The 15,000-nt window shown below is 34.5% G+C and overlaps 1 protein-coding gene across 2 annotated transcripts in view; it reads right to left on the reverse strand.

Annotated features, from left to right (window-relative positions):
* Positions 1-1,120: 1,120 nt before the first annotated feature.
* Positions 1,121-15,000, reverse strand: part of LOC113823602 (kinesin heavy chain) — a 14,242-nt gene continuing 362 nt past the window's right edge. Inside the window, exons 1-18 of one of the 2 annotated variants that reach the window (XM_027376301.2) lie at positions 14,795-15,000; positions 12,693-12,780; positions 12,340-12,567; positions 11,734-11,877; positions 10,793-10,917; positions 10,386-10,639; positions 10,166-10,253; positions 9,933-10,062; positions 9,376-9,539; positions 8,910-9,116; positions 8,636-8,785; positions 6,182-6,574; positions 5,931-6,068; positions 5,606-5,761; positions 5,109-5,297; positions 4,738-4,873; positions 4,330-4,462; positions 1,121-3,987 (exon numbers count right to left, since the gene is read on the reverse strand). The exon at positions 14,795-15,000 is cut by the window's right edge and continues 362 nt beyond it. In XM_027376301.2, the coding sequence (XP_027232102.1) occupies positions 3,984-3,987; positions 4,330-4,462; positions 4,738-4,873; positions 5,109-5,297; positions 5,606-5,761; positions 5,931-6,068; positions 6,182-6,574; positions 8,636-8,785; positions 8,910-9,116; positions 9,376-9,539; positions 9,933-10,062; positions 10,166-10,253; positions 10,386-10,639; positions 10,793-10,917; positions 11,734-11,877; positions 12,340-12,567; positions 12,693-12,780; positions 14,795-14,944 (2,877 nt within the window). In that variant the 5' untranslated portion in view covers positions 14,945-15,000 and the 3' untranslated portion in view covers positions 1,121-3,983. The remainder of the gene's footprint in view (positions 3,988-4,329; positions 4,463-4,737; positions 4,874-5,108; positions 5,298-5,605; positions 5,762-5,930; positions 6,069-6,181; positions 6,575-8,635; positions 8,786-8,909; positions 9,117-9,375; positions 9,540-9,932; positions 10,063-10,165; positions 10,254-10,385; positions 10,640-10,792; positions 10,918-11,733; positions 11,878-12,339; positions 12,568-12,692; positions 12,781-14,794) is intronic. The other variant, XM_027376293.2, reaches the window with a different exon arrangement.

Below are 15,000 nucleotides of genomic sequence, written 5' to 3' on the forward strand. Positions count from 1 at the left end.
AGAAAGAGAGAGAGAGAGAGAGAGAGAGAGAGAGAGAGAGAGAGAGAGAGAGAGAGAGAGAGAGAGGGGGGGGGCAGAGAGACAAAGGGAAAGAGAGAGATGGTAAAGGATGGGGATGAGGACGTGAATGAAAAGGAGAACAAGAAAATGTTTAATGTTTCTGAATCTACTTCATGTAAAGCATGAACGTGTAAAGTGGCGAGTTAATATATAAAATTATTTAAGACATGAAACAAATATTATACTGTACAGTACTTGCTTAATGCTTTGAACAAAAACATGTACTAGGAATATCTTACAACCTACTAGTGCGCTTAGGACTGGACTGTAAAATAACTTTGGAAACTCTCTAAGTTACTGAAAGCTTGTTATAGTCATCAAGGTTATGTTTGCCTTTCCACACAGAGGAAAAAATATTTCCTCTCTTTTCATGTAAAAGGATTAAGTTGTGGTTTTATACATGAAACTTAAAAATATATATATTTCCTCTCTTTTCATGTAAAATGGATAAGTTATGATTTAGGCATGAAACTCATACTGTGTAGGCATGTTTGGAGTTTCGTTAGCTCAGTGGTAATTTGCACCTCAGTAGATTGTATACTGTAGCTCACTGACTATTCTTATCTGTTAAATGACTCGAGTTTCTTTCTTCAGTAGTCATAAGGATCATGTATTCATAATATTGAAAGTGAATCAAGTATTAGGCTTAATTTTATGATTTTCTTCATGGAGTTCCAGCATATTTTTTCTTATGATTTGCTGCTGTCGAGTCCCTCCATTACTGATCAATTCTACTAGTGGAAGTAGCTATGATAACATTAGTATTTTTTCATGATCGTGGAAACTACTCAAATATACCTTCACTGCATTTCTTGCTTGTGTTGGTAAACTAATTTCAACAACTTTTCATCATTTTCATTCATTTGAAATCCCTAGTTTGAGGTTCCGCTGTATGATGATAGTGTTTTATCTTCATAATTTACATGAACACAAGTCCTTCAAATTTCACTGAACAAATTAAAGAAAAAAATATGATAAGAGTTACCAATCATGCTCTATGCCAACTTCTACACCCACTACTACCTTTATAGATACTCAATAGGTTAAGGAGATTCACATGTCAACTGATCCGTTTTTAATTGTAACTGACAATCCTACTAAATATCCTGATATGTCATCTGAGGTGTGCAGCATCCTAGAATCTTGAGTATATCATGCTTGTCATTCTACTTAGCAATCCATCTCTACTACATCCATCATGTATAAATGAAACAAGGCACATTTATTAGTGATTTTACTGTGGTACCTTTTCATAGTACAAGCATATAAAGCTGAGGCAGCAAATTTAGTGCAATAATTTACGAATCTTGCATATTCTGGGCATTGCCTTCTCTCCTCCACATGTTCCCACTGACCTGAAAGTTTTCAGATACAGATCCAAATTCATGAATTGAGGTTTCTAGCAGCTATAGAAATAAGCTAAAATAGATATTATTCCAGAGTCAATGATTATGTGGTGGCACCAACTTTCCTTGGTTTCAGGCAGCTTGAAGCTCTGTGCATCTCCACACAATGTCACCTATTTACTCAGTCAACCTTGCAAGCCCCTAGTAAAATATCAATGATCTATGGCTTTCAATTTGGCATACCAAGATACTCACGGTAACAAATACAAAGTATATAAGAGAATGTATGCCATTTAATAAGCATCTGGAAGTTATGTTTAGTAGATAAAGACAAAGATACTCTAACAATATTCTTAGATAAAAGAATACGGCAGAGTAGGAGAAAACCTTCCCGCTAAACTGGTATTGTTTACCCTACATTAATACCTCTGTATAAGCAGAGTTGTAATGATGTAATCATACTGAGCCAACCTGGCACTATGCATGTATACAGTTGGGTACAATACACACTAAAGGGTAAGTTTGATATGTGAGGTAAACACAGTTTCTTTTTGTTTTGGCAGCAAGGTAGAGTGTTCATAGATGAGCTGAGAGTTGTGATGTGCCAACCTGATATATAACCTTGGAGTGCTTTAACTCTTGTCAAGGATAAATAGTATATCAATAGTAGGATCAACTAAATGTAGCTGCTCTCGTACTACACCAGTAAAATAAGAATAAATAAATTAGCCAAATTAAATAATAAAACATTCTCCACCAGGAATGGACTTAAATCAGATAATGAAAAAAAAACTTCCACTGACTAACTTTACATCTAATACAAAAAGTGATAAGGGCACTGTAGAACCTCTCATATTCCATATTAAAGCTGAGAGATCACTCAACCTAACCGAAGAAGTGAAGGCTGGACTACAGGTGAGGGACGTAACAAATGGTGACTTGAGACTATTGTATTTCAAAGAAGCAACTATATAGTCATAAACTTTATTCAGAGAATTCATATAAGCTTTTATCAATCAACCATCTAGGTAAAACATCCTCTCTGAATAATACATAGCCTATATGAGGTTTATGTACTTGATGGTATTGCCCATCTAATGTGGGATTGAAAACAGTATCATTTCCCAAATGCATTAGGCAACAGCGTCATATCAAAAGTAAATGCCTCAAATAATCACTAATTTCTAGTCTATCAGCGCAAATAAAAACTAAAACTAAAAAAAGTTTCACCTGCTACAATCTTCTTATCTGTCTATCTCAAGATCCAAAATATCAGAATCCCACAAAATTAAAACCTATGTTGTTGTTTTTTTGAAAGAAAAGAAATGAAGTGAAGAAACATACTGAACAATTAGTAAACCAGCAAATAAAAATTTTCAGTGGAATCTATTCAGCTATTATGATAACTCAGCAGCAAAATCACATTAAAATTTCTTATAAATCAACGATAAAAATAAAAAGGTCCCATTAAACCAATGAAAATACAAATCATATAATTCCTAAATGAACCAGTGCCAATGCTAAGAAACTTTTTCACTGAAGAGCTGCCAAAGCTTCATAAATACTGATATTAATACAGTTTGCTCTTTTGTTGTATTCCTCTCCCAAAACATTTAAGTAAATGATTTGAAATGAGACTTTACAGTATAGTACAAACATATGTTCAGGATTTTATTACAGTATATCTCAGTAATATAAAATGAGGAGACATTGCACAATTGTAGTTTAAAGCAAATTTGAAGTATGACAGCCATGCCCAACCCTCTTAAAGCTTTTATTCTCTGATGTTCCATTAACATACACAAATATATATCCAGCAACATTGCTGTTATTACAAATACCTATTATTATAATACCTGGACAACTCTTTTAATCCTTTAAGGTATTTTTCTTCCCTCTTTTGCTACAGCAAGCTTCAACACCTGAACCTTTCTTTTTGTTAATTGTTTTTCTTCATTTTTTAAACTCCAGAGGAAGCCTGCACAACACTCTTCTTCAACAACCAATCAGCTGTGTCCCTCACTTTGTGCTCTACTACTTTGCCTAGAAGCTTTTTCTTTTGGACTCTTAGAATACAGTCAGATAGGCAGAAATTGAGGGATTTTGGGAGATGGTAATGATTCACCAATCTTAAGCCTTGCTTTGTACTTCTGATAAAGAAATTTCGAATTTTTCAAAACAATCATGAAATAATGAAACACAGTTAGAACGCCAATCAACTTATTACATACAAGGCAAAGACAAAACGAACAGCATATCAAACTGCACTCAGATGTAGAGTACACATCTTGTATTGCTTCCTCTTCCGAGAGAGTTACAAAAGCTTAATGCCGTGGAAAAATACATCTGCAAAAAGACGTTTAACACAATTAATGATCCAAGGCTCTAAACATGAACTCATTAACTTCTCCCTAAGCAGTTTTCCTAGCTAGATCAATGGAGGGTGCACTAGAATGAGTGGTTTTTAGATTGAGTTTGGTAAAAGAATAGATCAAGAGAGGACCCAGCAGTAGCTTAACGTAACTTGGGATCGTTTCCTTTGAAGGAACTTGAAGACTGGCTCGAATTTAATTGGAGTTATCTGAAAAAGAAAATATTGAATGATTAGATGAATGAAAATATCTTTCCATATCTTTTTATTTCATATGTCATATATGCATGATACTACCACAAGAAAATATAGAACAAATATGAAATAATCTGGCCTGGGTGTCTAAATCCAAGGGTACTAAGCAACTGCACAATTTCCACATTCCTGCAGACAACTGACACTTGCAACAAAATATATAATACAGCAACTTAAATTGATATTACCAGAACTTGCAAAGAAAATCAAGTAACAGCCAAACAAAGCAAAATACCTGACCACTAGCTCAGCAAAAAAATTAAAAAAGGAAAATGCCTACTTCGATACACTTCTTACCTACCCATGTGTGCACTACTGGTCATGGCCCTCTTCTGGACAGCTGGGGGCTGGTAGGGCTGCATGCCACCACGGATCACAGGAGTGCTAGCATGGTTCACTTGAGGGGCATGGCCAGCCCGAATAGGTTTGGCTGCAGAAGAGGAGATGGTTAATTCAGTAAATTGATGCCCAGAAGGGGGAAGAGAGGCCAACTACCTTATTGAAATGGCCTTCGTAAGGAATACCAAGACTTCTAAACTCTCAAAACATTAACAAAATACATTTTCTCTTGTCTGTTCAAAATATTATCAAGAACTCAAGTATACTAATATTCATCCTTACTCCTTTGCTAATCATTTTCAAAGTCACATGGGCAACAATCCCCTGCCAATTATCATGTATAAAGATAAGCTATTTTACACTTACCTATTTGAGCTGCGTTGCCTCTGCGTGCTAGATTCTTCTGCCTGACAGCTTCTTTGATTCTGTCAACTTCTTGTTGATATCTCTTACGGTCCTTCATGGCTCCCTCCTTGGCCTCTTTCAGGGCAGTTTCAAGGGCCTGAGAAAAAGATAAAATTGATGAAACCTCATTCTCAGATCTTGATGTAACTAGATTGTTTATACAATATTATGCACTGTACCTCTTGCTGTCATGTGATCATATCAGAAGAGTCTTCACTAAAATTAATGTTTTTCCAATATGCAACAAAAGCAAATAAATCAATATACACTATGATATATTCTCTGCGTAAAGCAACTTCACCCCCCCCCCCATTTGCCAGGGAAAGCTTTACCTTCACTCGCTCCATTGTGGCTCTCAATCTCTTCTCAAGCTTGGGAAGTTCACAACGAAGGTCAGCATTATCTCTGACCAACTGTTTGTGCACTTTGGTAAGTTGATCTAGATTGTTTTCCAAAAACTGGATCTTCTGCTTCTGGGCAAGTGATCCACCAGACTCGTCTGTCTCCTCTCCGGAAGCAGACTGGAAGGATGAAATTTTCTTTTAAGTATTATCAATGGAATGGTAAGGAGACTGTAGTTAAACAATAGTGGTTCTTCTTCAAGTTCCACTTATTGCTATTAGCAATGTTTAATATTTTCAAAAGTTTATTTTTACATGCATAAATGCACACATACAAACAAATATATAAATTTGAAAATAGTTATGTAGCCTACTAGTGTATATCATCACCAGCTTTTCTCTAGCCATAACTATATGTCAAGAAAAAGAGACTAACGTAAAAGTCCACAAAGTATAATGCTTAAAACCTGCAAGACCAATCTACTCACTTTCTTCACTCGGGTCTGCAGGTCTTGCACGAAGAGTTTGCGCAAATTGTGCAATGTCTGCAGCTCCTTAGCCACAGTTTCTTCCAGTCCTTTGAGGTCCTGGCGGGCTTGCTCCTTGCGCTCGTGAATGGTTGTCAGCTCATTCAACTTCTCCGTCTGTATTGATACAATGGATAAGAAACAATTAGAAACTAAGAACAACATGCTTATGATAACTAACATTACAAGAATCTTTTAATGAGAAAAGTACACAGTCTTGAAAAGTATAATACTATCAAAATAATTCTATATAATCCTCTTCCAGATAATCATCAAAATAATTTACCTTTTCGACAACCTCAGCCTTGAGCTTCTCGTATTCAGCCTTCACTTGCTCCTCTGTAACGGTCAGCTTCTGGTTCTCATCCTTCAAGTTATCAATCTGTTGCTGCTTCTCAAGAATCTCATCTCTCAAGGTTGTCAACTGGAACAGAAAATAGGATCAGAAGGAGGAAGAGAACAAACAGTGGATAGTTAAAATATTAATGTTTACTGATAATAACGAGAACTACTAAAGGATATTGTGCAACTATGTACCTGTTTCTGATGCTGTTCTCTGTGCTCGTCAATCTGTTTCTCCAAGACCTCCTTGATGTGTCCATCTTGTTCGGACACCTTAGACACAGCCTTCAGACGAGCAACCTCCTCATTCAGGGAATCGACCTGTTCCTCGAGAGATCGCTTCTTGCTCTCGCCATCCTTCATGGACTGCGAGAGGCTCTTCATCTTAGCTTCGTGTTGAGTGATCAGCAGTTTGCATTCATTCAGTTCTTTCTCACGCTCGTCGATCTGCCCACGGAAGGTGGACTGCGCGGTCTCCAATGTGGAACACCGTTGTGCCAAATTCTTTACCTCAGAGCGCATTTTGGATATATACAGCCTTGCTACCGTGAACTCCTCTTCTACTTTGCCCTCAACATCTCCCAAGTTCTGCAACAACAAAACCAGTGTCAAAAATTTCATATCAGAGCAAAGTATATTTCAAATCATAATAAATCAACAATCACAAATAACTGCTTCACAATCAAGACTTGTCTCTAAAAATTAATCATGTCAATAACAATGAAACATATTAGAAAAAAAAATAATAATAAATAAAATAAATAAATAAATAATTCTCAGCTAAAACACATGAAAATCATATCCCTTCAGCAATGGAAATATTTACCAATACATATCTCAATCTCAATCTTCTGAGCCAAGTATACGTCTCAGTCATTTTGCCCACAAAAAAATAAACAAAAAATAATACTTACATAAAAATGAGACACAACTTAGGCTTAGAAACCTCACACTTCAGGATACAAAAGTAGGTAAAGAAACCTAACTTATGACGTTTAAAATTATCCTAGTTTCACCAGCTTACTGTCCTGAACATATTTCATTATCAAACTTGATATTATGAATGCAACATTGGGTAATGAACATACACATATATGTACATAAAAATATACACACATGCATACATATATACCAATAAATATACACACATACATATATATACACCTATAAATATACATACATACATATATACCTATAAATATATATACTTAACATATACACACATGTATATATACATACATATACATGCATATATAGATATATATATGTGCACACATATATATACATACATATATATGCATATATACACATGTATACATGTATATATACACATGTATACATGTATATATACACATACATACATATATAATCATATATACTTATATACACATACACATATACACATGTAAATACATACATATATACACATGTACATACATACATATATACACATGTACATACATACATATATACACATGTAAATACATACATATATACACATGTAAATACATACATATATACACATGTAAATACATACATATATACACATGTAAATACATACATATATACACATGTACATACATACATATATACACATGTACATACATACATATATACACATGTACATACATACATATATACACATGTACATACATACATATATACACATGTACATACATACATATATACACATGTACATACATACATATATACACATGTACATACATACATATATACACATGTACATACATACATATATACACATGTACATACATACATATATACACATGTACATACATACATATATACACATGTACATACATACATATATACACATGTACATACATACATATATACACATGTACATACATACATATATACACATGTACATACATACATATATACACATGTACATACATACATATATACACATGTACATACATACATATATACACATGTACATACATACATATATACACATGTACATACATACATATATACACATGTACATACATACACATCTACTTTTGTAGAAAAGGTATGAATGGTTTCGATTACGTCTTCATCAGAAATACATGTATTTCTGATGAAGACATAATCGAAACCGGTCAAATACATCTCTTGTATTGTGAAGATATCCAGTCTCATTCATACCTTTTCTACATTTGTCAACATGGATACGGTTCATACATATATACACGTATACATACATACATACATATATACACGTATACATACATACATACATATATATACACGTATACATACATACATATATACACATATACATACAAACATATATACACGTATACATACATACATACATGCATATATACATTACATATATATACAGCCATACCTATATATATACATAAATATACATACCTTTATATGTACATAAAGACACATATACATAAACACAATATATATACATACACACACATGTAAGTAGGTATGTACGTAGGTATGTACATGTGTGTGTGTGTGTGTGTGTGTGTGTGTGTGTGTGTGTGTGTGTGTGTGTGTGTGTGTGTGTGTGTGTGTGTGTGTGTGTGTGTGTGTGTGTGTGTGTGTGTGTGTGTGTGTGTGTGTGTGTGTGCACGCGCAACTATCTCTAGTGATATAAATAGTGCCAAAAAATAAAAATACCTTCATTGCATCATTAGACGTTCCAATGATGGTCCCAACTTCATTCAGGTCTTTCAGAAGCGAAACCAACATCTCATTGATACGTTTCTTTTGATGGAGCTGCGAATCCTTTACAGTTTGTAGTTCTGATGTAGCTGAATTCAGTGACGTCTGCAAAAGATATAAAAAGGTCAGCATTACCTTGGAGACAAAGAGAATATATAATGTAGTGTCTTATCTGGCTTTACACATTTTCCAAAGAGATGCAAAGGGGGGGGGGGAATCATAATCGTACCTGCTTCTGAACAATTTCTTCAGAGAGGGATTCATTCTCTTTGCTCTTGCGTTCAACCTCTTCTGTTTTTTGGTCATAGTTGACAGCAAGTTCCTCCAGAGCTTGAAGCACTTCCTTGACTTCTTCTTTTGCCTTCTCATTCTCATCTGTGAGTCGAGTCATTTCCGACTGTAGCAACTCGTAATCACGTCTTGTTGATGATATGAGCTGTAACAAGACAGATTACAATTCATGCATCAATATAAAAAGAATGTCATATAATAACTATCTAAATAGTGCCTATCTATGTGTTAAGTATTTATTGTTTTTCTATTTAAACTATCATATATTTTTTCCTGGCACATGTATCAAAGTCTGCTGTTATATATCAACAAATACATGAAAACACAAATATGTATTTACATATAAAATATATACAAAGTACCGATAAAACACAATTCATTCCCCTGATGTACAACATTCTTACCTCTTCTTGTTCAAGCATTTGTTCCTTCAACTTTTCAACAAGCTGTGACTGGTGGTTGATCTCGTCATCCTTCTCATCTAGATTCTGGTATAAACGTTCTCTTTCTCTTGCCCATTCTGCTGCATCACCATCAACTGCTACAGTCGTGGGTACAAGGATCTGGCCTGGGGGGAAACACATTTTGTTAGCAGCAGAATCTACCATATTTGGAAAACAGAGGTATTTTATTACTCAGTCTAGTCACAATTTCAAGTAATAAGTTTCAGACTCAAAAACATGGAAATGGGCACTCAGCTTTCAAAATATCATAAATGCAAAAAATATTTACAATCATCCTTCTTCAACTACACTTCATTCAAAATCAACATTTAAGGTGTAATGGAGCACATTATAAAAGACTTCATTCCCTTCCTTTGCATTTTTCCCACCTCTTTTATTTATACACTAATGTATATGCTTTACATTTCAACAAAATCCTATATATAACATTTTACTTATACTGGAAATATCATTAAAGTCTTTTTTCACCCTCTTATAGAAGACCTAATTTGACTTACTAAGTTGTTGTGAAGTAGACGAGGCCTCCATGTCAATAGTCACTTGCTCATCAGAGCTGACGGATTCACCAGCACGCCATCTTCCCAACTCAAGTTCCATCTTTTCCAACTGGGCCTTGAGCTTAGTCACCTGTTTGAGAAAAATATCATGAGAGGGCATAGCAATAAAATACTAAGTTAGACTATGAACATTTTCCAATTTTGAAAGCCATTGAAAACCATGAAATACATACCTTTTCCTTCTCCTTCTCATAGCGACGTTTCCACTCCTCTGCTGTCAGTTCTTCATTGACAGTTACAACATTCTTCACAGTCTTGGCTCTGTTCAATTATTATCCAACATTAGAATGTGATTCTAAGAGATAATGAAATTCATATCTTCTATATAGTAATCCATATTCTAATCAAGAAATCTTTAACAATATCATACAAATACAGATGCAAAAAACTCACCTTCGACCGAAATCAAGAGTAGACTTGGTTTCTGCCTCGTTGAAAGATGCAGGGGAGCAGCAAATGACAATGGTAGTTCGGGCATTACCACCAAGAGATTCCTGAAGGATGCGAGTCAACTTGGAATCTCGGTAGGGGATATGAGTTTTGGTGTTGTCGGCGAGAGCAGAGATCACATTACCGAGAGCTGAGAGAGATTTGTTGATGTTCTTGGCTTCATCCAAAACTGAACCCTCAGCTCCAGTCTTGCTAACCTGTGAAGGGCAAGCAAATTTTGAATAATTAAAGCTCTAGAAATAAGTGCAAATAATCAAAATAATTCCTCTATAACCTTCAGGATTAATAATAATGATACATCAATTACAAAGTTATAACAGAGTTTTTACACAAATTGCGTTTCTACATACCTTCTCACTACCAGCCAAATCCACAAGATACAGCTTTCCGAGAAGTTTCTTCTGAGACTCAATATTCTCTTGTTTCACTTGAATCAAGAAGACACTGTGACTTCTTGAACTGTGTTCATTCATGTCTGTACAAAAATTAAATTACAATTCAATTATGTTTTTTCTAAATTCATCTACCTAAATGAGATTTTTTTGTGACCTGCATACTTATTCCTCAGAAACAAAATCTAAAACTGCCTGTTTTTCTAACCCCTGTAAATGTTATGCAGTAAATCTCACAAACACACCCACATATCCACTACTGGCCCATGCATTCTATTATTTATAATATCCAACAAACCTCCATCACAAATATTCTAGCATGGCCAGAGTTCTATCTTGCCAAAATATAAAGAGCAGATTTGCTGGCCTTTGCCACCACACCAACTAGCACAGAAGACACAGCGATTGCCTATTACTGAACAACTCTTTCGATAATCTTCTAGACTAAAGAACTTCTGCCACAGATTACTACATGTTTTTATTGGATTTGAATAAACCAACAAAAAAGCACCCCTTCCCTAAGCCACTGCAGTTAATTAATATCTACCCAAGAGTTACCTTATTACTCAAAATATCAACATACAATCAAAGTGGTAATAATTGCAACCTACATTATGTTCTTGTACACTTTCTATTGTTCATTTACAATATGTTCCTATGTTGTATATTTATGATAGCTACCAAGTAAAAATATAATATGTCAATTAGCTATATCAATGAATGCGTAATAATCATTTAGGACTATCTAAAAATTCTTTGGTAAATCATATACTAAGGAGGCAATCCACCAACTGCTCTTAACATGACAGAAAAAAAAGTATAAAAGAAGGAAAGGAAAACTTTTGCATACTAAAAACTATGACTTCATCATAATAATAATAAAAAAAATCATGACGTACTTGTAACTGCTACATGACGATTACTCTTGCCCATTTCAATTACTTCAAACACTTCCTCGGGAGACGATACAAAGCGTTCAGTTGCGCCCTTCACAAAAGGTACCCGGTTTTTGTCTTCATGCACAGCCAGATTCACTTTCGACACTGTAAAGAGAAAAATTTAAGTTATCCAGTTTATATACCTACAGTACATAATTTCACAACAAAAGCCAGTCAGCAAATCCACTTCTACTTCTGACTAAAATTATAATACCTTATAATTAATAATAATAATAATATTGAGTTATCATAATCATTAAAAGAGAAGAAAATTTTTTATGTCAGCTGACTTTGTGACATCAGCCTATGTCACAATTTCTACATGTCAAACCAAGTGCCAAGTTCAAGGTGGCAAAAAGAATCTTGCTGACAATGCTGGCAACTATCCACAAGGATTTTTTTAGTTATTTACATATCCCACTTTGTAAACAATATATATATATATATATATATATATATATATATATATATATATATTTTTTTTTTTACTAAATCATTCCACTAAATTCCTTAATGAGAAGAAAAATATTATTCTTATCATTATCATAACAGTCCAATTCAAGTTACCGTCTAAGAGATCCCGGATCTTGTCCATATAGATTTCGAAGTAGGAAACTTTAATGTGGAACTCAAGATTCTCTTCCATGTTATAGATATGGTTGAAGATATCACTGATGATGCGAGGTATGATGCCCTGAAGATTTGGATCACCAATGACACCTTCCATCGTATGGGTCTTTCCTGAAGAGGTCTGACCATATGCGAAAATGGTTCCATTGTAGCCGTTGAGGACATCTATATTTGAAGAATAAAAATTTCATAATTAATACATAATCATGCAATTATTCATCTTACATAAATAAGAGTTACCACCAAATTTCTCAAATTCATATCTGCAGAAGAATGCAAGAACTTCTTACCTTTAACAATATCTCTGGCTGCTGTGTTATATACCTTTTCTTGAGTAACATTTGGTTTTAAGATGCTATCAAATTGATAGACTTTACCCTGAAAATCAAAAAGATATTACTATACTGGAGAAAGACCATGATATAACAAGAAGAAGAATAAAAATGTGTGTGTGTATGCATGTGTATGCATGTGCGTGTGCGTGTGTGTGTGTGTGTTTGAGCGTGTTTGTTTTGGAAGTACATGCCTGTGCATGTTCCTGCGAGTCTATGCATGGGAGTGTTGTGCAAGGGAGTGAGTGGGTGTGCTTGCATTGTGTTTATGTTATTTATCTTGTTTACAAACAGAAGTGGTTAGTCAACACGAAGTCAATTATTTAGCATACATTATCTCAACTGTTTACCCTTTACCCTGATTTTTTTATATCTTTAAAAAAATCATCAGTATAGTCAAGAACATCATGATACTCAATGTTAATAACAATTAAAATCGCAGTAATAATAATCAGGTGAGGTAAACTGTCCTATCTTGGTTACTAAATACTTGTGAAACCATCTATGTGTAAACAAAATTCACTAAACTAAACTATAATATACATTGTACTTGATACCAATGGGTCAGCTCTGTATTGTACCAAAAGCCTTCATACCTAATAACATCATTTTTGTGAAAGTAATGAATTTATGTGCGTGTTCTTTAGTGAATATCAGATTTTTACAAAAGCTCTACATACATTTAATGATCTGCAATGCATCCCATTAAATTATTTCTAAAACAGCTGTCCTAAAAGCTGTCTTACTTCATATTTCTAATAGCTTTTGTAACTATTCTGCCAACATCTCATAAAAGTGAAAATTTCATATCTTATAAAAGTAATAGTACTAGCATAGCATGAAAAAGCCAATAAACTGCAAGGCCACAATGATAACTAAAATCAAAGAACATGAGTTAAATTCTATATAAAAATAACCTTATAAACATGGGAAGAGGTGCACAATTTAAAAACATCAGCCAATGTTTACTTAAAATAACTTTTACCCTGTTATCAAATGATAAAGTAAATACCTATAAACTAAAAATAAATTGTCTTGTACCCTAACTATGATGCATCTCCATGTACCTGCAATTTTCTCTTTAATATGATATCTTAAATCTATGAAAACAAAATCATAAATTGATTTCACGGGATATTCAAATGGTACTTATTCACAATAGCACAATAAAGAGATACACCAAAATAAACATTACTGCCTTTATTAGGAACCTAAACAATAGCTACAGTTTATATAGAAAAATCCATTATAAACTAGTAAAAAAGGTTTATACATATGACAACTTAAAGAGCTGTAGCCTCAAGATTCCATCAAAGAACACTAAAAACTCAACTTTGAATATTCCTGGAAGAACAACATCTCTTTCTCTCTCTTATTATCATTAAACAATAGCAATTCAGGTTCTAATTTGCCAGATATATATGATTGAGCTTTATTAGCCTTTAACAATGTTTAAGGCACGACTGGATGACGTGATGCAGTATCATTGCGTAGAATGGACTATTCGCCAAATATTAATAATAATAGTTAATAAATAATATTCTATGATCCCTTTTTATTTCTTAATTATCTTAATGCAATTAAACTTTTGCAAACTTATTAAAGAGATGTATAAACTTGAATTACCCAAAACTCTATACTCAAAAATCTGTTTGACAGCTTGATAAACAAAGGCTTCTCCGGACTATTCTTAGTGATGAAGACATTTCCCAGAAATAACTGTCATACTTTCACTTAGAATAATCAATCTTGTAGTCTTCTCCTATACTTCGTGGAAATTTAGAGCGAACAGGCCTATTCTACCGAGGGAGTAACGCAATCCTAGTAAAAACCAAATGCATCGGACAACCCCAAATGGCCCTGCAATAATAAACGTAGCCTTCGAGCGTCTTCGAAAGTACTCCAAGACTTCTATCCAACGGAAACTCCCGCACTAGAAAGGAGCAAACAATACTCTTCAACCCTTCCACCTCCACCTCTTCCACCCCAGCCCAGAAAACACAAAAAAGGGGGTGAAAAATGCCTCCACACCCAGGGTTCCTCGCCGAGCCTCTACTTACCCCTATACTGACTTGCGAGTCATCTTTGCTGTGTGGGAATGTGACAATGAATTTGGACCCAGCCCGTTCCTCAGAGTCATTCAGTGGCCGGAACCGAGCCACCACCTTGATGGAGTCCTCATTACCCTTCTCGACGTCCTCGCCTGACATGGTGTCCCTCTTTTCCTCGCACTTTTCTCACACTTATTCTCGGCGTGGAAGTCTCC

The sequence above is a fragment of the Penaeus vannamei genome, chromosome 2 (assembly GCF_042767895.1).
Source record: "Penaeus vannamei isolate JL-2024 chromosome 2, ASM4276789v1, whole genome shotgun sequence".
NCBI lineage: Eukaryota > Metazoa > Arthropoda > Malacostraca > Decapoda > Penaeidae > Penaeus > Penaeus vannamei.